Genomic DNA, 20,970 nt, shown 5'->3' on the forward strand with positions numbered 1-20,970 from the left:
TTCATTGCCAAAACTCAGCCTTATTTACTTAAACTCTTAGGGCGAAAACACATCAGCACATCAGCTTGGCTTCCAGTCAAGAAAGGGCATTCCTAGTTCATTGTTAATTCATACGATCTTATTATTTCGACAAGTTTCTCCTACATTTCTTCAAACATGGGATTAGCCGTTGACAATCACTGTCAAGCTTAATATCAATACAAGGACAAAATATCACCGAAAACCCTCCAGGGGGTGATTTTTGGAACTGCGTGCTTCGGGGATGGCTAGGCATGCTTGAGGTTTTTTTGCATGCTAAAAAGTATTTAAAAATAAAGCACGTACCACGTGCCTCTCTGTATGATTTCGTCCTTATGTAAATAGTTGTGTCATCGTTAGGGATGAATTTATTAGAAATTTTGTGTTTTTGATTACCTCTTCAATTTAAAATCATATGTATGTATGTATACTTAAATTGAAAACATAACATGCTTTATTTAAAATAGTATTACAAATATATTAGTAATACATACATATTACAAAGTGCATGTATATTTTTTTGTTTATCAAAATTAAGCAACATATGTACATATTAGTAATACTGTTCTGCAAATGATTCGATATCGATTTAATAATACGCCCCATTTTACGTCTTTGTCATTGCATTGCAATGATTAATTTGCAATCAAATTCATACAACCGATGTTCTTTTTACTAGCGCAAAATTATACAAAATATTTGTCGAAATCGTGAAACAAACAAAATTTTATTATGTGATGTGATTAATATGTGCGTCAACCAAAAAAAAATATATAAAGAACAACATTGCTAATTACAAACGATTAAGCTGTTGTTTGGTATGTTTACTTATTGTTTATTCATCAATTATTGCGTCATTTTATAATGAAATTGACACCATTTCTAAATGCATGATCGAATGCAAACGCTTTCACTAACTGCGCACATTTCAATATTTATTTCCTAGGCACAAAGTACACATATCCATATTGTAATTAATTGCACATCGGAAAACATATAAATACTTGTAATCTATCACATTGAAACTGAGAAAACTCTAGAAATATTTTGAATTTTTATCCAGAAAAAATTTTATCTTTGAATTGAATTATTTTGTTCGTTTTCACAAAAATGTACTTATCAATCCCATTAAATTTCTTTGCAATAAAATCTGAAAATTTATTAAATATTCAACGCATAAGTAAAAATAAGTGAAGAATAAAAATTACATAAAAATAATTCAAGATAACTGCATCTTACACAATAATTACACTATCGCGTTTTTCAGCATTTCTTTGTAGAAATCGTACAGTTATTAAATTAATAACTATCTATTAATAATTATCTTTAACCTACAGTTCATCTTATGTTCTAATTAATTGTACTTAGTTAAATTATCGAATATACATAAATAATGAAAGCTTTTAAAAATACGTTTTTTTATATTCCGTTACGGCTAATATTTCAAACTTTTTTACACTCAATATAACACAATACGTCAAGATAATTGCAATTGAAAACATACCTTATTTAAAGTGTGATATTAATCGATAATTCTAATATCCTTATATTTTGAAGAGCGACAAGTAAATGAGCGATAAGTAAAAGTTCAATTATCCCTCTTTGTCATATTTACCGAGTGTAAAAGCGAACAGAAAATATAAAATTCTTTAAGTGATAAGATTCGGAGGACTTCTAAAAGCTAAACAATCTGTCATAAATTATGTCACATGATTTTAGATATTTTTTAACTTCTTTACTATCCATCGTCATTAGGGGTTCCAATAGAATATTCGAATATATTCGCCTTTTTTCAATTTTCACAATATTTATAAAGTTATTCAAATATTGTTCGTTTTTACAAATTTGTATTAAAAGTAAATTTTTCTGATCGTAATTATTAATCTATCACTACTAATTATACATTGAGAACAAGGATTTTCTAGATTACATCAAACTTTCACAATTCTTTGCTGAAAATCAAGACTATAGGATGACTTGACTTTGACTTTCTTGTCTAAATTACCTTTTATTTTTGACACCCCCTACCAGTGGCGGCTCAGAAAAGCGGAGCACAGAAAAGAAAAATGAAACAACAACATGCAGCATTTAATACTAATATTTCCAAAACTTGACCAATTTTTAGTCAAAAATCAACGAAGAATTTATGAAAGCGTCGAAACTTTTAATAAAAATAATTAATATAGTTTTAATAAAAAAAATTTTTTTATTAATTTTAATGCGTTTTTTTTATTAATTTTTATTAATTTCATTTGCATGCGGGCCCAACTTTTCTAGTTACGCCACTGACTGGGAGGGTATATGTATATCAGGGCTGTGGAGTCGAATCAAAATTTACCGACTCCGAATCCAACTCGAATGATTTTAGCAAGATCGACTTTTCTTTCGAACGTATAAAATTATTAGTAATGAAAATAGAAGTGACATTCAAAATATAAAAAAATAAAAGACTTCAAACAAACACTAAAAAAAAGTAAGTACCTATTCATAGTGTATGTACAGTATGAATTTCAGGTTCGGTGATTATTGGTCACAAAGCGCTCCCTCAAAAGTCACTAAAATCTCTATAACGGAACATCTGACAGCCGAAAAGTCCATCATACTAACAATAACTATCATACTAACGAAAACTCGAGTGCCAAATATTCCGCATTCGCAATTTTCATGGCAAAAATTGTCTTAGACCACCGCAATGTGACAAATAATCCAATTACCGAATTTCATACAGAAACAAATCAATTTAATAAATAAATAAACACAAGGTAATAAACACATCAAAATACGTGCAATTCAATGATTTTATTTATAATATAATTTAAAGTCATGATTTTGTATAAGAAATTATTAAATTTCAATTTATTAGTGGATTTACTTCAATATAATTGGAGACTCTAACTATAGTTAACACATACTATAATTAAGTTCAAAAAGAGGATATACGTCTGTTTCATCGACTTTGAAAAAGCATTTGATAGAGTGGAACACGATAAATTAATCCATGCACTAAACCAAACCGGTATAGATACAAAGGATATCGCCTATAATATATTCGCATATATTCGAATATATTCGCCTTTTTTCAATTTTCACAATATTTATAAAGTTATTCAAATATTGTTCGTTTTTACAAATTTGTATTAAAAGTAAATTTTTCTGATCGTAATTATTAATCTATCACTACTAATTATACATTGAGAACAAGGATTTTCTAGATTACATCAAACTTTCACAATTCTTTGCTGAAAATCAAGACTATAGGATGACTTGACTTTGACTTTCTTGTCTAAATTACCTTTTATTTTTGACACCCCCTACCAGTGGCGGCTCAGAAAAGCGGAGCACAGAAAAGAAAAATGAAACAACAACATGCAGCATTTAATACTAATATTTCCAAAACTTGACCAATTTTTAGTCAAAAATCAACGAAGAATTTATGAAAGCGTCGAAACTTTTAATAAAAATAATTAATATAGTTTTAATAAAAAAAATTTTTTTATTAATTTTAATGCGTTTTTTTTATTAATTTTTATTAATTTCATTTGCATGCGGGCCCAACTTTTCTAGTTACGCCACTGACTGGGAGGGTATATGTATATCAGGGCTGTGGAGTCGAATCAAAATTTACCGACTCCGAATCCAACTCGAATGATTTTAGCAAGATCGACTTTTCTTTCGAACGTATAAAATTATTAGTAATGAAAATAGAAGTGACATTCAAAATATAAAAAAATAAAAGACTTCAAACAAACACTAAAAAAAAGTAAGTACCTATTCATAGTGTATGTACAGTATGAATTTCAGGTTCGGTGATTATTGGTCACAAAGCGCTCCCTCAAAAGTCACTAAAATCTCTATAACGGAACATCTGACAGCCGAAAAGTCCATCATACTAACAATAACTATCATACTAACGAAAACTCGAGTGCCAAATATTCCGCATTCGCAATTTTCATGGCAAAAATTGTCTTAGACCACCGCAATGTGACAAATAATCCAATTACCGAATTTCATACAGAAACAAATCAATTTAATAAATAAATAAACACAAGGTAATAAACACATCAAAATACGTGCAATTCAATGATTTTATTTATAATATAATTTAAAGTCATGATTTTGTATAAGAAATTATTAAATTTCAATTTATTAGTGGATTTACTTCAATATAATTGGAGACTCTAACTATAGTTAACACATACTATAATTAAGTTCAAAAAGAGGATATACGTCTGTTTCATCGACTTTGAAAAAGCATTTGATAGAGTGGAACACGATAAATTAATCCATGCACTAAACCAAACCGGTATAGATACAAAGGATATCGCCCTTTTGAAGAATCTATATTGGAACCAATCTGCTGTCGTGAAGTTTGAATACTTGGAAACCGAAAAAGTAGAAATTAGTCGAGGGGTACGGCAGGGATGTGTATTGTCGCCCATGCTTTTCAATCTGTATTCGGAAATGGTGTTCAACCAGGCAGTCGATAGTCGAATAGGAGTAAAAATAGGTGGCGAAATTATAAATAATATCCGTTTCGCTGATGATACGGCAATATTGACTAAGAGTGCCGAAGACTTACAATTGTTATTGATCGCAATTGATCATTCATGTCAAAAATGGGGTCTGTCTTTTAATATCAACTAAACAAAATCAATGGTAATATGTAAAGAAAAGACGGATCCATTAAACCTGAGTGTGCGCGGACAAATGATTGAATACAAATACCTAGGAGCAATGATCAATACGGACGTCAGTTCCGAAATGGAGATAAGAAGAAGGATCGAAATAGCAAGAAATGCCTTCGGCAGCATGAAAAATGTTTTATGTTGTCGAAGGTTGTCTATGAAATTGCGTTTAAGAGTCCTGCACTCCTATGTTTGGTCGGTGTTGCTGTACGGATGCGAAACGTGGACACTGTTAGTGGCATCCATGAACAGGACAGAGTCCTTTGAAATGTGGTGTTACCGGAGGATGCTAAAGATCTCGTGGAAGGAGCATGTAAGAAACGAAACAGTCCTCCAGCTTCTTCATAAAAAGAGAGAGCTTCTTAACACGGTGAAGCGCCGTAAGACGGAATACTTTGGCCACATTATTCGCGGCCCCAAATATCGCCTTCTACAAACAATCATAGAAGGGAACATAGAAGGCAAACGGTGGCTTGGGAGAAAGAAGCTCTCTTGGCTCCGGAACATCAGGTCATGGATGGGACTCGGTCTCGAAAAGCTATTTCGGCTTGCCCATGATAGGAAAGAATTCGCAAGGGGCATTAAACGATGTCTGCCCATGGTAGTCGCCTACGTCTGAATACGGATTCGGCATTAGAAGAAAAAGAAGATAATTAAGTAAGCAATAATAAAAAAAGGAAGTTGGATTCAGTTGATTTTGTACGACTCCGGCTCAGACTACACAGCCCTGGTATTAATAAACCCCTTGGGTTCGTCGGCTTTGCCACCTTTCCCAAGTATTCTAAAATAAAAAATAAAAACAAAAGAAAAAGGAAAGAGGCGAATATGTATACTCAGTTCGATGATTATTCCGCAAAAAGCGATCTCGCGCAAATGTTTTGCAGAATAATCCGTTTACCGTATATTCATTTAGATTAAATTTAAAAAGAAAGAATGAAAGTGTACATGTGTATGGTCGTGTCGCTCGTTGTTACGTCTCGTGTCAGTGTCAGTGTTCGCAGAGATGGCGGACGGTCGAGGAAGCTCGGTTCACGTGAGCCCGATGGATCCGCAGTACGGGCTGCCGAAAAGACAAGTGGAGCTTCTGAGAGAACAGGCCGTGTTGAGGGCTCAGCGGCGACACGAATTCATTAAACAAACCACCAACCCTTACAGATTTGCGACCAACGAAGGCGGATATGTCGTATGAACTTTGCGTTACGTAACCTAACCTAACTCGACACCGCAAACGTCAATTTACAGCTGACCTAACAATAATAAAGACATCATTCTTTACTATTTCCTCATTACATATTCCTAAATTATTTAATTTTTTAATATCCATCCAATCGAGGCTGAAGATTTTAACCGACTCAAAAAATTGTCAAGACTTAATTTACTGCTAAATTAATTCTATCATTCATTCACTAATAAATCATTTCAAAATGCCAAATGTGCAATTTTTGTAATATATATGTAAACTCTGAATTTCAAAATGCCAATAATGGTACACGTCTATCTCTCACTCAGAATCATATTGGAAACATTAGATTTAAATTTTTAATTGCATATTGGTTTTGAATTGAAACAGAAACAGAATGCAATTTAAAAATCGTATTTTGTTTCCTATCTCTTCATTGTGATGGAAAACTTAATATCAAAATAGTATAATAAGTATACCATAAAACATGTTTTAAACAGAATCATAGCAATTGGGTTAAACCACTTTAAAAAATACCCATCAAATGTAAGTAACAAGCTGATATGAGGCTTGTAGCCATATTAATCTTGACATGATCTAAATTCGATTCGCTACTTTCAAGAAATCTATTTAGCATCACAATATGTACAATAAGAGATCTTAAAAATATTTGATCCTATTTACATACAATCATTTTAAATAAAGATTCCAAAAAGCTATAAGTACTTAGTATATAATATTATAAATATGTATTTTCAAAAAACAGAACCAGTTTTTGTTATTTCGGAAAATTAAGCTTTGAAAATATGTAATACTAAGGCCAAGACCAAACCAATTTGATTTTTTTTGTTTATATAAAAAATGAATATTTTTGAAACATAAATTGATTATAGAATATTATCCGTCTATTTATTTATGTGTCATTAAATACAGCATTTGCAATTTAAATGTACATATGTATGCTTGATTGATGTTAAATTTTAATATTTCAAGTAAAATCTTACTACTTTCGCTTTGACTTCTTCCAGTTTGATCCAGCCATTCAACGATTTCTGTCAACAAAAGCATGTCAATACGACTACTTCAAGTCTTCACCGAAACCATCTTGGTACGGAGTCGCCGTGATTATGCCATTTTTCGCCCTCGGAATCGCTGTGTGGAAGGAAAGGAGGGATAAAGAACACTCATTCAGAACCGGACAAGTAGCCTATCGCGATAGACTCTTCAAATTTGTCTGAACAGCTTTTTGCATCACTACTTTTTTGTTAATTATGTAATTTATCTCTAGTTTACAGCTCTCAATGTTCATTGTCAGAACATTCTTCAAATTATAAAGGAAATTAAAACGATTCGAAAAATATCATATTTTTTTTATTATTTTATATATAATTGTATGTGTATGTGTATCTTTATTCGTATTAAGATTAATTTGAGACCAAATTTATCTGTCTTCGAGCATTTTGTCACGTGCTATAACAGTATCGTCGAATTTAACCATGTATGTGGTGCCTTGGTGCCAATGTGCCGTTACTTTTGCCGGCTGAAACAAAAAAAAACATCTGTAAAACTTGATCGCATGCTAATAAACGTGTAAACTTATTTAAAATGTTCACTGACAAATCCACTTTTAGTCAGAACGGCTTCAATGATGCCAGCGTTGAAAGTAGCACAATTCAGAGAACCCTTATCTTTGGGGACGCTGATGTATTTATTCACCTAAAAATTTGATCGAATTCGCAAACACTTAGCGGAAATAGTATATTATTTTAAAACTAGTTTAAAATTAGTACCAAAGCTTCTTTTTCGATTATGTAATACGTCCTCTCATCGTCATTTGCATGCTCCAGTTTATCAGCTTCTTTACCAAACAAAGTCTAAAACACATTTAAAGGTATAAATGCGATAATGCCAAAATGACTACTTTTCAAATTTGTAGCAATTATTGTTATAAATCTGTTGGGTAATCATTTTAGAACACCATCTTAGTATAATTTGATGCAATGAACAATTTATAAAAACCGAGTATTAAAATTTAAACTGCATTGTAAATGAATGATATATGATATATACAGTGTCGCCTAGATCGAAATTACCAATAAAACATATTTATAGCAAATTTTACTCAGGAAACACCAGATCATATGCTACGTAATAAATAATAATCTGCATATAAAAAGTCTATGTGTATATATATTAATTTATTTCAAATGGAATATGAAAGATTAAAACCCAAATTTTGCATAAGGTAAAAGGATCAGTTAGTCAGTGCACTATTGAATTTTCAACTTTTTTACATTAAGTGAGTTATATTTATGTTTACCTTCCACAATGTCGACTTTATAAACAAGAGCATATTCAACAGTTTGATTTCACGTTTTCCGTTTTTCTCCCTAACAGTGTATAAGTCGATTATTCTGGTACCGACATCTTGTCCCATTTCTGACAATCTAAAATCGATAGCAAACAATAAATGTAAAATAAAATGACAACGCATACATAGTCCATATTCAAAGGTTTTACTTATTCTGTAATTCTGGTACTGTATAGACACGATTGAGACAATATTGTACGAGCTCGGAGAACAGAAGAGCATAACAACTCAAGGCGACTTCACCTTTCCCACGACTCAACGGCTTATCTAAAATACTGGGTTTTACTCTGGATGACATTCTCCTAAAATTACACACACACACACGTTAGATTATTGAACACTTACAAAATTGACAAAGAAATATGTATCGATAAATACAGAATATTACCTTCGGATTTGTTAAGTAAATATGAATATGAAACTGTACGTCAATACTCACGAAAGCAATGTAAAATGACAGCTGCCTGAATACTCTGTTTAACGACCATATACCGAATATTTACATGCTTCGCATTTAAAAACAAACATTTATAAATTAGGTCTGATGATGCGTAATTTGCTTTATAAATACTAAAAAATTTTAAATCAATGTTTATATTTCGCGTAACAATGGTCTCGAGCTTTGACAAGGTCAAACAATTACGGCTCTTTCTGTTATTTTTATATATGTAAACATATGTATGTAAGCGCCCGATGTGATATCTAATTCTCGATATGCATGATTCTACGTTTCATTGCATGTTTTTTTTATTCCAAATCATATTGTACATTTTCCTTATTCCTCTTGTTATTATTCATTTGTTGTGGTTTCCGATGTGGTTTCCACGATAATAATTTGAGTGACTAATCAAACACTGCATATTTATAAATATATATGTATATATGTATGTATTTACATTTCTGGAATTAAAAATTGTTACAAAATCACTGCGAATCGATGCTCTACTTCTTCTTATAAACGGATTCTTTCACACATTGCGATCACGTTCATGATAATCGTTGCCACGAAAATCGCGAATATAGAATATCTATATATTAGTATGATAGTTCATGTAGACTTTTTTCGATGGATGGAATTTTCGAGTGCCAGATGTTCTTTATTTCATCATCATCATCATCATCTACAGCCACTCACCATCCACTGTTGGATGAAGGCTTCTCCAACACACTTCCAGTCGTCTCTGTTTTCCGCAACTCTCATCCATCTCACCCTACACATTTTCCTAATTTCGTTTACCCAACTTTCCTGCGGTCGTCCTTTTACCCTTTGCATTGCTTCTTTTGTCCATTCTTCTAGTCACGTAGCCCGCCCATTGCTATTTCAATATCTTTACTCTATCGACTACCCTTGTCATACTTCTCATCCACGTGTTCCGCTTACTGTATTTCTTCGTTATGCCAAGAATACAGCGTTCCATACTTCTTTGAGTGCATTTGACTTTGTGTAGCATCTTGGCGTTCAGTGTCTAAGTTTCACAAACATACATCATCTTTATCTATGCTCATGTAAAGAAAACACTACCCATTAAGGTCTGTTCATACCTATCCAGCATGACCCGTATCCTGCAGGTGTCATGCAAGTGCGGATAGTATTCTTTGGTACATTCTGTATGGACGCGCATGAATGCGTAAATGCGCATGCGCGAATGGAGTATGAATACGTCCATATAATGTACCAAAGAATACTATCCACACTTGCATGATACCTGCAGGATACGGGTCGTACTGGATAGGTATGAACAGGCCTTTATTGGTCACTAGGATTTTAGAGTTAAAAAATAAGAGCTCTGTGTTATAGTACGGTCAATAGTGACAGTGAACAGAAGGTTCAGTGATTATTCCGCATAAGCGATCTCGCGCACGTCACTAAAATCTCGATCACGGAACATCTGGTACCCAAATACTCCGTCAATCGAAAGCTTCACACGCGGAATATTGTACTAACGAGAACTCGAGTGGCAGATGTTCCACGATCGAGATTTTAGTGACTTTATTTATTTATTTAATATACTTAGGAGTGGCGGCAAAGCCGATAGACCCAAGAGGTTTGATTTATACATATTATATCAATTTATACATGACAGACTTGCGCGACAATTTATACAGACTTGCGCGAGATCGCTTTTTGCGGAATAAAGGTCTGTTCATACTTAACAGCACTGCACGGCTTCAGCACTGCACGACTTCGTTTCAAATATGTTATTTTATTGCATTTCTATTCATATCTACCTACACGTCGCGGTCACGTCACGATTACATCAATTTGGCCGAGTGTAAGGCAAAATCGGCTTACTTATACATTACAGGCGATGACGATACGGCGCAATATTGCTTACGTCGTATTGTCGAGTACTTGCAATATGAATGCATACACGTGCATTCGTAGCTACGCATCAGAATACAAGTCAGCAAAAATGTTTCGACGTTTATCGAACGAAAAATTATGTATAATCGCACTGTTGTTGGAAGAAGAAGCTCAAGAAGGCAATAAAAAAGCACGGAGGCGTTTTGATGTGCATCCCATGTTAAAAAAAAGAAAAACCGAAGGAGAGTTTTGGACACTGTATAAGCAGCGTGTGGATGATGAACAAAATTTTTTTAAATGTTTCCGTAAAAAAAATTTTTAAATATTTGCGCCAAAACCATATCGAAAGATTGAACAGCTGTCAATTGTCACTATCGATAATTGATCCAAAACAGCAAAGCGGCAGACTCATGGCACGCAATTCGCGTGTATATTTCCACGATGGCCAAAAAAACGGATACGATACGTTGACGGATGTTGCTGTAAGGTATGAACAGGAAATGTCGGGTACTGCTGTAAGCCTGCCGTGGCGTAAACGTGACGGTTGGTATGAATATACCCATACAAAATGTACCAAAGAATACTTTTCATACGGCCGGATACCTGCTGAAGTCGGTACGTGCTGACTAGGTATGAACAGACCTTAATCCTTTCACCGAACAGAAGTACCATAGAAGGCTTCCAAGATGTTAAGCTTTGGCTTAAAAATCTGATGTAAATGAACACAATAAGCATAGCGATATTTGTATTCGTATTTGTAGACGACCGAGCGGCAAATAGAGCATTTTTAGCGTATCGTCAGTGTGTAACGCATGGGTAAAGCGTGCAATCGCGGTTAATCATCGAATGTCATGGGCGTATTTGCTGGTGCTATGTGGCCGTTTCCGGCGATAACAAGAACGCATACGCTCCGCCTCGGAGTGCCAGTCCGAACATGAGGCGAGTGACGTCACGGCGCGAGAGCGAGACGCGGCTATCGGAGAGTCGCGCCGTCTCTTTCTAGGTCGACAGCCGAGCTCTATCCGAGCCGGGAGCCGGGAGCCGAGAGCCGAACGACAAACGACAAACGCCAAACGGTCGCCCGAGTCGGCCCTTCGCCGTTTCGACGATTCGACCTCCGTTCAGGTTTGCACTTGGCTTCATTCGTTCACACTCTTCAGATCGGTTCGATTATCTACCCGCTACAGCTGTATATGTGTCGTTTCAGGAGCCGAGCCGAGCAGTGCAGAGGTAGAACCGCCATCGCCATCGCCATCGCCATCGCCTATCGCCTATCGCCCAGGACATGAACGCCACGGAAGTCGCCAGCTCGCCTACTACCGCGTTCGGTTAGTTCCATTCGACGATGTGTGGTGTTCGATATTCGCAGTTTGCCCTTTGCACTTTGCGGGGGCTCCACGTTGTCGGCTGCAGTTGCAATTGTCACTCAGACAGTGGCGCCATCTCTCCGTCCGTTTTTGTCCCGACTTTTTTCGCGGCTTTTCTGTCGCCTCGTGATTGGTCGATTCTGGCGCCAAAATTGCTCACCTCGTGTGCTTCCCTTTGCTAATTATATCCTACCCTTATTTCCACTTTTTTTTCTACTACTGTCAATTTTGTTCCAAGCATGGAAGCAAATAATTTAATATAGTCAAAAGTTTTTCCTTATACAAACTTCCTTATGAGTGCTAAAATATATATACATATGTATTGAACTATTAGATCATCTTTCAATGGAAATTAGTTTTATTTTTTATTATTCACGAGTAAATTTTATAAAAATAGTTGAATCGATTACTAAAAATTTAATTTATTATATACTAGATAGCGTTTGTTCGAGCGAATACACCTTCAAAGTACTCGAATCTTTTCCAAGACTAGTCTACGATCTAAATTACTATACTATTAGATGGTATACTAAATTTAGTAGTGTTAAATCGAAGACTAGAATGTATATCACACATTCATTTATATGCACGGTAAACCTCGGTTATTAATAATAGCTAATAGTAGCAATAGCGGCTCGTGAGATGGGCTGCAGAGATTATTCAGGCTGTAATAGCTCGTTGTGATCGAATGAAAAGAAAAATAGCTTGAATATGTACTATACTGGGAGGTTCGCAGCCCATGTGGACGACAAAAATAGCATGCATTTGTACTGTACTGGGAATACTGCAGCCCTGCAGTCCAATGCACGAGCCGCCACTGGTTATTATTAATTAAAATGCTCGAGATCCCATAAAATCTGGATAATCGAGAGTTCGGACCTTCATTCAATCTTGTATTAAAATATGAATGAACTGTGTTACAATATATTCTTTGATATCGAAAGGTTTTATGTACCAACTACTCCTTATCTTATGAAAGTTATAATCAGAAGTTAATTGGAGACAAGAATCTTGTAAAAAGTAAAAAATGGTAAAAAGATACCATCTAACATATGTAGGATAGAAAAGTTTGTACTAGAGTGATTGCCAGTATCAATTGTCTTGATATAGTAGACTAAAATATATGTAATTGAATAATGTAAAATACTTCTTTACTGTTTTTTAAATCCATTAATTTTCTTTTTAAATATTCATATTCATTCAAATTTTATAATTTTGCAATATTATGGTGCCGACTGACTCACTCTATGCAATACTCACGAGCATATTGTCAAAAAGTAGTAATTTTGAATTATTTAAATTTTATTGTTACAAACAATGTTCACATTGATCACTCTTTTCAATTTTTACTCAGAAATATTGGATGACAAGGTTGTGTGTGCTTATTCTTTATTAAAAACGAAGAAAATAATACATTATTTGTTATCCAATTTGTATAAAGGTAGAAAGGAAGCTGATGGGTTTGAATGAATGAAAATTCTTTAAAATTATTATGAGAAAATTCGCTAAATAATTAATTATTCGTATTTTGAAGCAATAAATAATTACAATCAATAAAAAAAGCACCTGACTATTGATTACTACGCCCACATTTGGCACAACAATATTAGATTTTGAATTAAAGACTGCAAAAGCCATACATTTTTATTTTTGATTTTTAAATGCTTTTTATTATTACGAAATTATGTTCACAATACATCTTATATCTATTTTAATAGCTACTGATCTACTGATCATTTTCTATTTTAGAATTTCAGTTTAATTTGGTTAGTTATCATAGTATTATATTATTCTAATGTTAATATGTACAGCATAATAGGAAAAAGAGCTCAAAAACCTATTTACAATTCTTAATAAATGCTCATAATACATCTAATACATAATATTTATTAAACACTCTCTAAAGTCGATGACCTAAAGCAGATTGTGTTTAGGTAATCTGTGTAGAAATTTTTATAAACGCTTATATCCATAGAGGTAGAATGCATAGAATGGTCATTGTTAACAAAAGTATCGTCTGAAAGCGAGCCATCGAAGAGAGAGACGGAAAGTCAGAAGAGAGACGAGAGAGAGAGAGACGAATTTTAGCAAACAATGAACAAACTCTGCCGCACAGAGTTTTTGTAGCAACATTTTTGGAGGCTGAGAGCGATTCTATGCATTCTACTTCTATCATATTCGAATCATTGGGTCGAACTGCCCTTTTAAGTAAATAAAAAACGTGATTTTGTGTTGCTCAGTGTATAAGGCGATACAAAATGAACGACACCGACATACAAAAGATAACACATTAAGCTTCTAATTTCAATATGATAAAAAGATTAATCAAATACCTCAAATTCCTCCATATTAAATTTCAACAGAATTTGTCAACAATAAACTGTAATAAATATTCTTTTCTTTCCAGGTTATTATTCGGTGCGTCCCCGCGAAAGACCCCTTCCTGCGCCACGGAAGTGGAATTATTACAAATTAGAAAGCGAATCGTCGCAAGATGAATCCGACGGGAGTGAAAGTGCTCTTAGTGTGCAGGGCAAAGAAACTGGTATGAATGAAACATTTTAAAAATGTGTCATTGAAAAAGTGTTATTAACGTACTGTATCGGCATAATAATAATCCAAGTATATACATATATATATTCATTTAACACGTTTTAGCAGCTAATCATTCCTAAATAATCAACAGCGTGCACCCACTAAATTTAACAGGTCGATTGTTACTACGGGTATTGGTAAATATAGGCTTGTAGTACTCGTAGATTGGTGTCCGGCTGTCGCAGTATTTGATCTTCGTCAGAGTGAACTTTGAAATTTGACCCCGACGGTCTTATTTATCAACGACTCTTTTGTGTGCCAGTGAACGTATAATATTATAGTTATTTTGTAAATGTTTTTTTTTTTTTTTTGTATGTGTTTGTTCAATGTTTTAACATGTGTTAACGGCAATGCCAATTCTTCGGAAACAACACTTGACTCTAGTAATTCGAATGTAAAATTTTAAATGTTTATTCATTGAAAGTCATATAACATTGAATTGAATTTACTTTTGTCGTCAAGTGGCGTTAATATTGGAAAAGTTGTATATATTTATATCTATTGTTTGCATAAGCTTTCATTTTTGCTTGCATAATACATTGCATCTATTAACATTTATTCATAAGAGTTGGCTTGTTATACAGATTTAACTGTTGTATGTATTCTATTAATGAAAATAAGGTCGGAGTGAATTAATTTCATGATTTTGATGGTGAAATTTTCTTCTTAAAATTTGCTGCATAAATATTAATGAATCTTTAATGTTTATTCTTTGCATTTTACACGCAAATATGCCTGCCAGACTTCTCAGAACATGATTCATCATGTCGACTTGTCTTTGCTTGTCGAGTGTGTCATTTATACCTGTTCAAACAAGAATGTTTACTATTTACATACCTTATTCATTTCAGTCACCCTTTTTATTACTTCGCCTTATTGTCATTGCTTGAATAGAAACTGGTGATGCATAATAATATTTATATTGTTATTAATTAGTTAGTATAAATATTTTATGAACAAAAAAAAAATTGAAAATTTGACTAAAAAAAAAAACAAACAAGTATTACAAATAAAAAAGAAACAAAAAAAATCGCGACAAAAATAATTTGTCAAAAAATTTTGAGACAAAGTCAAATTTCATATAAATTTGCATGTATCAAAAATTGATACATGTAGAAAAAAAAATACAAACATTACTAAGTAATGAATAATAAAAAAAAAAAAACACATTTTGAAGTGAATATAAATTTTTGTAAACCTTCATTCATAATATTTGCCAAGTGAAATGTTTATGAATGCGGGTCATCCAAGGATTGTACACGGAAACTGTTGAAACGTGACCGTATATATTCATTTGCTATACGTGTGATTGTAGATCTGGCGAAAGATACCAGCGATACAGCCTGGTCGAGCGATGAATCCGTCGTAGAGTACGAGGTGGTCTCCTCGAATGAAGAGCGAGACGATGTGCCGATGCAGATGATCGACGGTAACGGATCATCGGACACCGAAGAGGTGAGCAAAGTACCCTCCCCGTCAGATTCATTCTAATGGATGCTTGATGGTTTTTATTATCCTTCTTAATCTGTTTTGTAGGATTTTATAGCGACGACGGTTATCAGTATAACCATGCTGAATGAGGGTGATATGGCTTCGGCCGATACTGAGGATTCGCTGACCGCCGCCTCGACCGATTCCGAGATTAGCCCCTTCGACTATTGGATTTGTGCGCAGTGTCGTAACACCAACAACAATCCCATGTTTCGCTATTGTGAAAAGTGCTATAAGGTTTGTATTATATTATATTTATTTTATAATATTGATACGTATAATATATTTCTCTTTTGATTTTTGTAAATATATAATTTTGATATTAGTTTTTGTTTTCAGTTCTGTTCTGTTTAGCTCTTTCTGGTTAGATTATTTACCAAATTTAATTATAAAACCGAAAAAGGCCAACTTGGTCGTACAAAAGCGTATAAGCTCCTTATTTATAATCGAAAATTAGTTACTAATTAGGTTTTGGATATGGTATTTAAAATTTTTCATTTGGTTGGACATTTTTCAGTGTTCAAGATCTATTAATTTTTTTTTTTAATTCAAAATCGCATAACCATATGGTCGAAATGGGGTAAGATTTAACTGTACATTGAGAAAAATACTTTGTATCTTAAAAAAAATGTTTAAATTATTTTCGGTGCATTAAACAATCTCGTATTGTGCATCGAATAAAATATTTTGACATTATAAAGTGACCGTTATAAAATATCTAAACTCAACTGTCTAAAGTGTTTACTTTTGTTTCTCACTAGTGAAATGTAATGTTAAATAAATAAAACCAACCCTAACTTAACCTAACCTGACCAAATCATAAATAAATGAAACCTAACCATTCGTTGGTTCGTATTTTGGTATTCGCAACGTTGCCGATACAGTTCATCTGTCATTTTAATGCACATTTCATCCACTTTTTAGTAGCAAATATTTTTTTCTATGATCAAAGCAAACTGTCTAATGCAATCTGTATCCGTCTTTTAGAAATGCACACAAATTTTTTCAAGTGCTTTTTTTCAATTCAATTAACTGTCCAGTTCAGTCCAAAGTCAAAATATTTGTTTTTTAGTATTATTTGTACTTAAAAATAGAATTAAAGTTATTGGATTAATAACCTGATACTGGGGTCTACCTCACGGAACCGAAAGTGAAAAGGTCGAAAAGGCAAAGATCGAAAATCGAACGATCAAAAAAAAGGGTGCATGGTATGTGTATATAATATATATCAGTGGCATGCGGTGAAATTATCTCTCTTTTTGTCATACAGCCTTGTTTAATGTGCGCGCGCAGGATACGGGAGGAAACGTCTGTTCCTCTTGTTCCTGTTGTATCCTGCTCGCACAAATTAAGTGAGGATGTACGACGCGGGAGAGAAAGAGTTTTACCGCACGCCACTGATATATATACTAAGCGTTTTTCATATGTATGCATGATAAACGAATATTTTCGACTTTTTCACGGTCACCCCCTGATACTATATACTTTATTCTCATCATTTGGAATTTACTAAAAATGTGACTAATCTATATATGTATGTAAATGACATTCATACTCTCAATAGTATTAAAAGTTTATTCGATTGTACCAAAAATGAAAAAAAAACCTTTTGGTATTCGTAACTATTCGTATTCTTTTGGCCAGAAAGAGTTAATATATAGAACAATGAACTTTTCTTCTTTCTTAATTTTTAATGTGACTTTTCTGTCTTAGGTGCGTAAAGACTTCTTTCCTCCTCGTCCAAAACGTAAACGACCTAAGTCTAAGAAATGTAAAAAGCCAAGACGTCGTGGTAATTCAAGTACCGGTTCATCGAATGATAAGATGAAGGCGGTACTTGAGGAGCCTGAAAGTAATACTGTCCAAATCAGCGGTAATAGTAGTAGTTCACCACCCAAACTAGATTTCCAAAATATCGTAGTCCCTTCGTCGATAAAGGGCAAGACTTCAGTTAGTCAAACAGTGAGTACAAATCCATCGACCAGCGCACACTCGGTGGATAGTGTGGAGAGCGTACAGTCTGAAAAGAACGAATGGAAAATCATTCGAGAGAAGAGCGAAAGCGATTCTGAAAGCCGTCGTCGGAAATACTCCGAGACGGACGTGAACGATGACGTAAGCGCAAAGCGAAGAAAGACGGACGAGTGCGATATAACTGTGATAAAGAATGTAAATAAAAATTTTAGTTTTGACGTCGATCCCTTGTTAAATTTAAGCCAAACAACCCCCATTAACGATTCGGTGTCGTCGTTCAGCCAACCGCTGTTTCCGACTTTCGTCGACCCACCTTCCAAATCGTTCAGCGATCCCGCCCTCACTTTCAGCAAAGACGATATCGATTTACTACACGCAAAGTCTGATCATTTTTCCGATATCGAGTCTGATCTGCCGGCGGGCAAAGGTGTCGGTTCGCTCAAACGACAAAATAGCAACAGCTCCGACTCGGACAAGTGCATCACGTGCTTGGCCGAGCCCAAGTCGGGCGTGTTTGTCCACGGGCGCATCGCTCACATTTGCTGCTGCTACAAATGCTCGGTGAAGGTGTGGATGAAGACGAAACGCTGTCCCATTTGCAATTGTAAAGTTAGCAATGTTCTCAAAGCTTTCGTCATCTAATTCAGTGCGTGGAACGGTGTAGTATGCCAACAAATGTTATTCAGGTTGTTACCCACAGCGCAGCTAAAGACACTGAACTTGCTGTGCGTCATCCCGTTTCAGCTCCTCTTCTTTTAGAACGTGCCCGATGTTTTTCTTCTTTTTTATTTTTAAACATTGATAATAAGATTGAATACAATCTTACTAATTTTTTTATCGCCGATGATTAAAACGTCTTTTTTATGCAATATAATATACTAAGCATTTTGAATTGATTATTTTCTGTTCATTTTTGGAGATCAAGTTTTAGCTAAGCTCCAAATTAATCAGAATTAATGTAAAATATTTGTCAATTTCAATAATGCAATAGGTTTTTTCATGTGGTTCTGACGATAGATTTTTGTTAGGCCGATATTTCACACTGATTATAATCGGGGAAAAAAATGTAATTATTCGGTTTGTTTTGCTTTAATTACTCATATATGTAATATATTATTAGTTTCGAAGTGTATGCTTTTGTAAATTTTTTTTCCGGGACCATTATAGATTTAAGTTCAATTAGTATTAGTGTTTTACAAAAAAAAAATTATATTAAAGAAATCCTGAATATTCTTTCCACCGAATTGTTGACCTGTAAAATGTATAGAGATCTATATTTTATTTATAAACTTTTTGAGTTATTAGATTGTTCGAATATATTATATTTAATATGCTTGTTATTTTTTCTAACATATTCTTAATTTATTTGAATGGAAAAGAATTTTTAGGTGATTTTAAATGGAAATGTTTGGAGAACGCTCGACGTCGTCCGTTTCGGAGAATTTTGTGATTCTCAATGTTACCCACATTAAGGAGCACCTTCTGGTTTTCTAAGATGGACAATTTGCGTTTTTCTAACTATATGAAAAAGTGACAAATGCATTTTTTTCTGTATGTAGTATGAATGAGAATTTAATATTAACTAATTATAATAATAAAAAAAAATGCCTTCCGTTTACGTTTAATAAATTGGTTAATGGTGCTGGATTAAATTCAGTTTTGTTTTTCGTTAATATACATGCATATAATACCGAGCGCTGAATTTTGGTAGTGAAAATATCATATGAAAATTTCATAAGCACTTTGCTGTCACTCGATTGATTCACAAATCATTTATTTTTTTTTTTATCATATCACTTTCGGCAGATTTGAACTATGTAGATCGTAGAGCGGTGCATTTATGTTAAATTTTAATTTATTCAAACTATTTTGTAAAATATAATTTATTCGATGAACGCGATGATTTGTACAATTATTTATATTGGGTATGCTACCGTTGCAAAGGGTGTGTATTATATTATTTTTATTATAAAGTTCAGATCTGCTGATCTTGATGTGTGTAATAAATTATTGTATTCGTTGATAGTCTTAAAATGATTTGTGAAAGTCGTACGACTTAATGCTTACTATTTTAATTTTATTGATGAAACTTCAAAACTATTGTAATATGTTTGTAATGGCCATCCCCCCCAACATCAGGGGTAATGAAAAGAATTTCAACTAATAAACATAAATATTTTTTCCAGGTAAAAAAACGTATTTAAATTTGTATACCCCTCAACCTATAAAACTAGCCCTCGGCTGATCAATACACAATTCCCAAATCCTTCTCTGTATATTTTACACACTCTTGGGTACCATTCCCCTGTCCATCTTGCATCTATTATCTTAGCCACATGATCCATTGCTATTCATCTCCTGCACCATACAGCTACTCTTGTCATTCTCATCCATGTTCCGTTATACCTAGCCTAAAATGTTTCCTACTAGTCAAACTTTTACAATAATTATAAATTGAAAATTAGACTTACTTAAACATTCATCTTTATATAGTACATGGTTGTTGAATTGCTCAAGCATACATCAAGTACATCATCAATGGTAGAACATTGATTAAAAATCTTCAAAAGTTGAAGATTTACAATTATTAATAGCTTATTATCTATTAAGACAGTAGGCATAGTTGATTTCCCCATACATATGTTTATGATAAAACTAAATAAAAGATTTTAAAAGTACATTTATGTTCTTTTAACCTTTTGAGTGCTGACGTCTTTTCTGTTAGCCCGCCACGCTGAAAATTTCGCTTACATTTTCAACTAGAATTATTTAGAAATCTAATAGAAAGCGGGTATAAAAATTGTAGCTAATACAAACAAACCCTAGATAACTACCGCCGAGAATTTCGAGTTTTGTAAAGTTGTGTTTAGTCGCTAATATATCTTGCAACAATATAAAATAAAGAAAATAATGAATGAAATGGTTTTTTCCAAAACCAGAACTACATACATCTTCTACATTGTTGTTAAAATGTAATGCTCACA

General features: G+C 33.6%; 4 protein-coding genes across 5 annotated transcripts in view; 2 read left to right on the forward strand and 2 right to left on the reverse strand.

Moving 5' to 3' along the window:
- Positions 1-20,970, reverse strand: part of LOC143917399 (uncharacterized) — a 557,584-nt gene that overhangs the window by 453,275 nt on the left and 83,339 nt on the right. The window lies entirely within an intron of this gene.
- ND-B15 (NADH dehydrogenase (ubiquinone) B15 subunit) lies at positions 5,689-7,247 on the forward strand. The gene is made up of 2 exons (XM_077438329.1): positions 5,689-5,886; positions 6,912-7,247. Exons 1-2 carry the CDS (start codon positions 5,707-5,709, stop codon positions 7,119-7,121), a joined length of 390 nt encoding a protein of 129 aa, XP_077294455.1. The 5' UTR covers positions 5,689-5,706; the 3' UTR covers positions 7,122-7,247.
- Positions 7,239-8,801, reverse strand: Trs31 (trafficking protein particle complex subunit 31). 2 transcript variants are annotated; one of them, XM_077438327.1, is made up of 6 exons: positions 8,643-8,704; positions 8,404-8,556; positions 8,204-8,330; positions 7,674-7,757; positions 7,501-7,599; positions 7,239-7,423 (listed from the first exon to the last, which is right to left on the reverse strand). In XM_077438327.1, the coding sequence occupies exons 2-6, from the start codon at positions 8,550-8,552 to the stop codon at positions 7,325-7,327; spliced, it is 558 nt and encodes a 185-aa protein (XP_077294453.1). In that variant the 5' UTR covers positions 8,553-8,556; positions 8,643-8,704; the 3' UTR covers positions 7,239-7,324. The 2 variants fall into 2 exon arrangements, with proteins under 2 accessions (XP_077294453.1, XP_077294454.1); XM_077438328.1 differs by having other exon boundaries at positions 7,265-7,423; positions 8,694-8,801.
- LOC143917393 (uncharacterized) lies at positions 11,404-20,169 on the forward strand. Its single transcript, XM_077438888.1, has 6 exons — positions 11,404-11,684; positions 11,767-11,887; positions 14,334-14,471; positions 15,837-15,976; positions 16,058-16,249; positions 17,726-20,169. Exons 2-6 carry the CDS (start codon positions 11,845-11,847, stop codon positions 18,626-18,628), a joined length of 1,416 nt encoding a protein of 471 aa, XP_077295014.1. The 5' UTR covers positions 11,404-11,684; positions 11,767-11,844; the 3' UTR covers positions 18,629-20,169.

The sequence above is a fragment of the Arctopsyche grandis genome, chromosome 9 (genome assembly GCF_051622035.1).
Source record: "Arctopsyche grandis isolate Sample6627 chromosome 9, ASM5162203v2, whole genome shotgun sequence".
Classification (NCBI taxonomy): domain Eukaryota; kingdom Metazoa; phylum Arthropoda; class Insecta; order Trichoptera; family Hydropsychidae; genus Arctopsyche; species Arctopsyche grandis.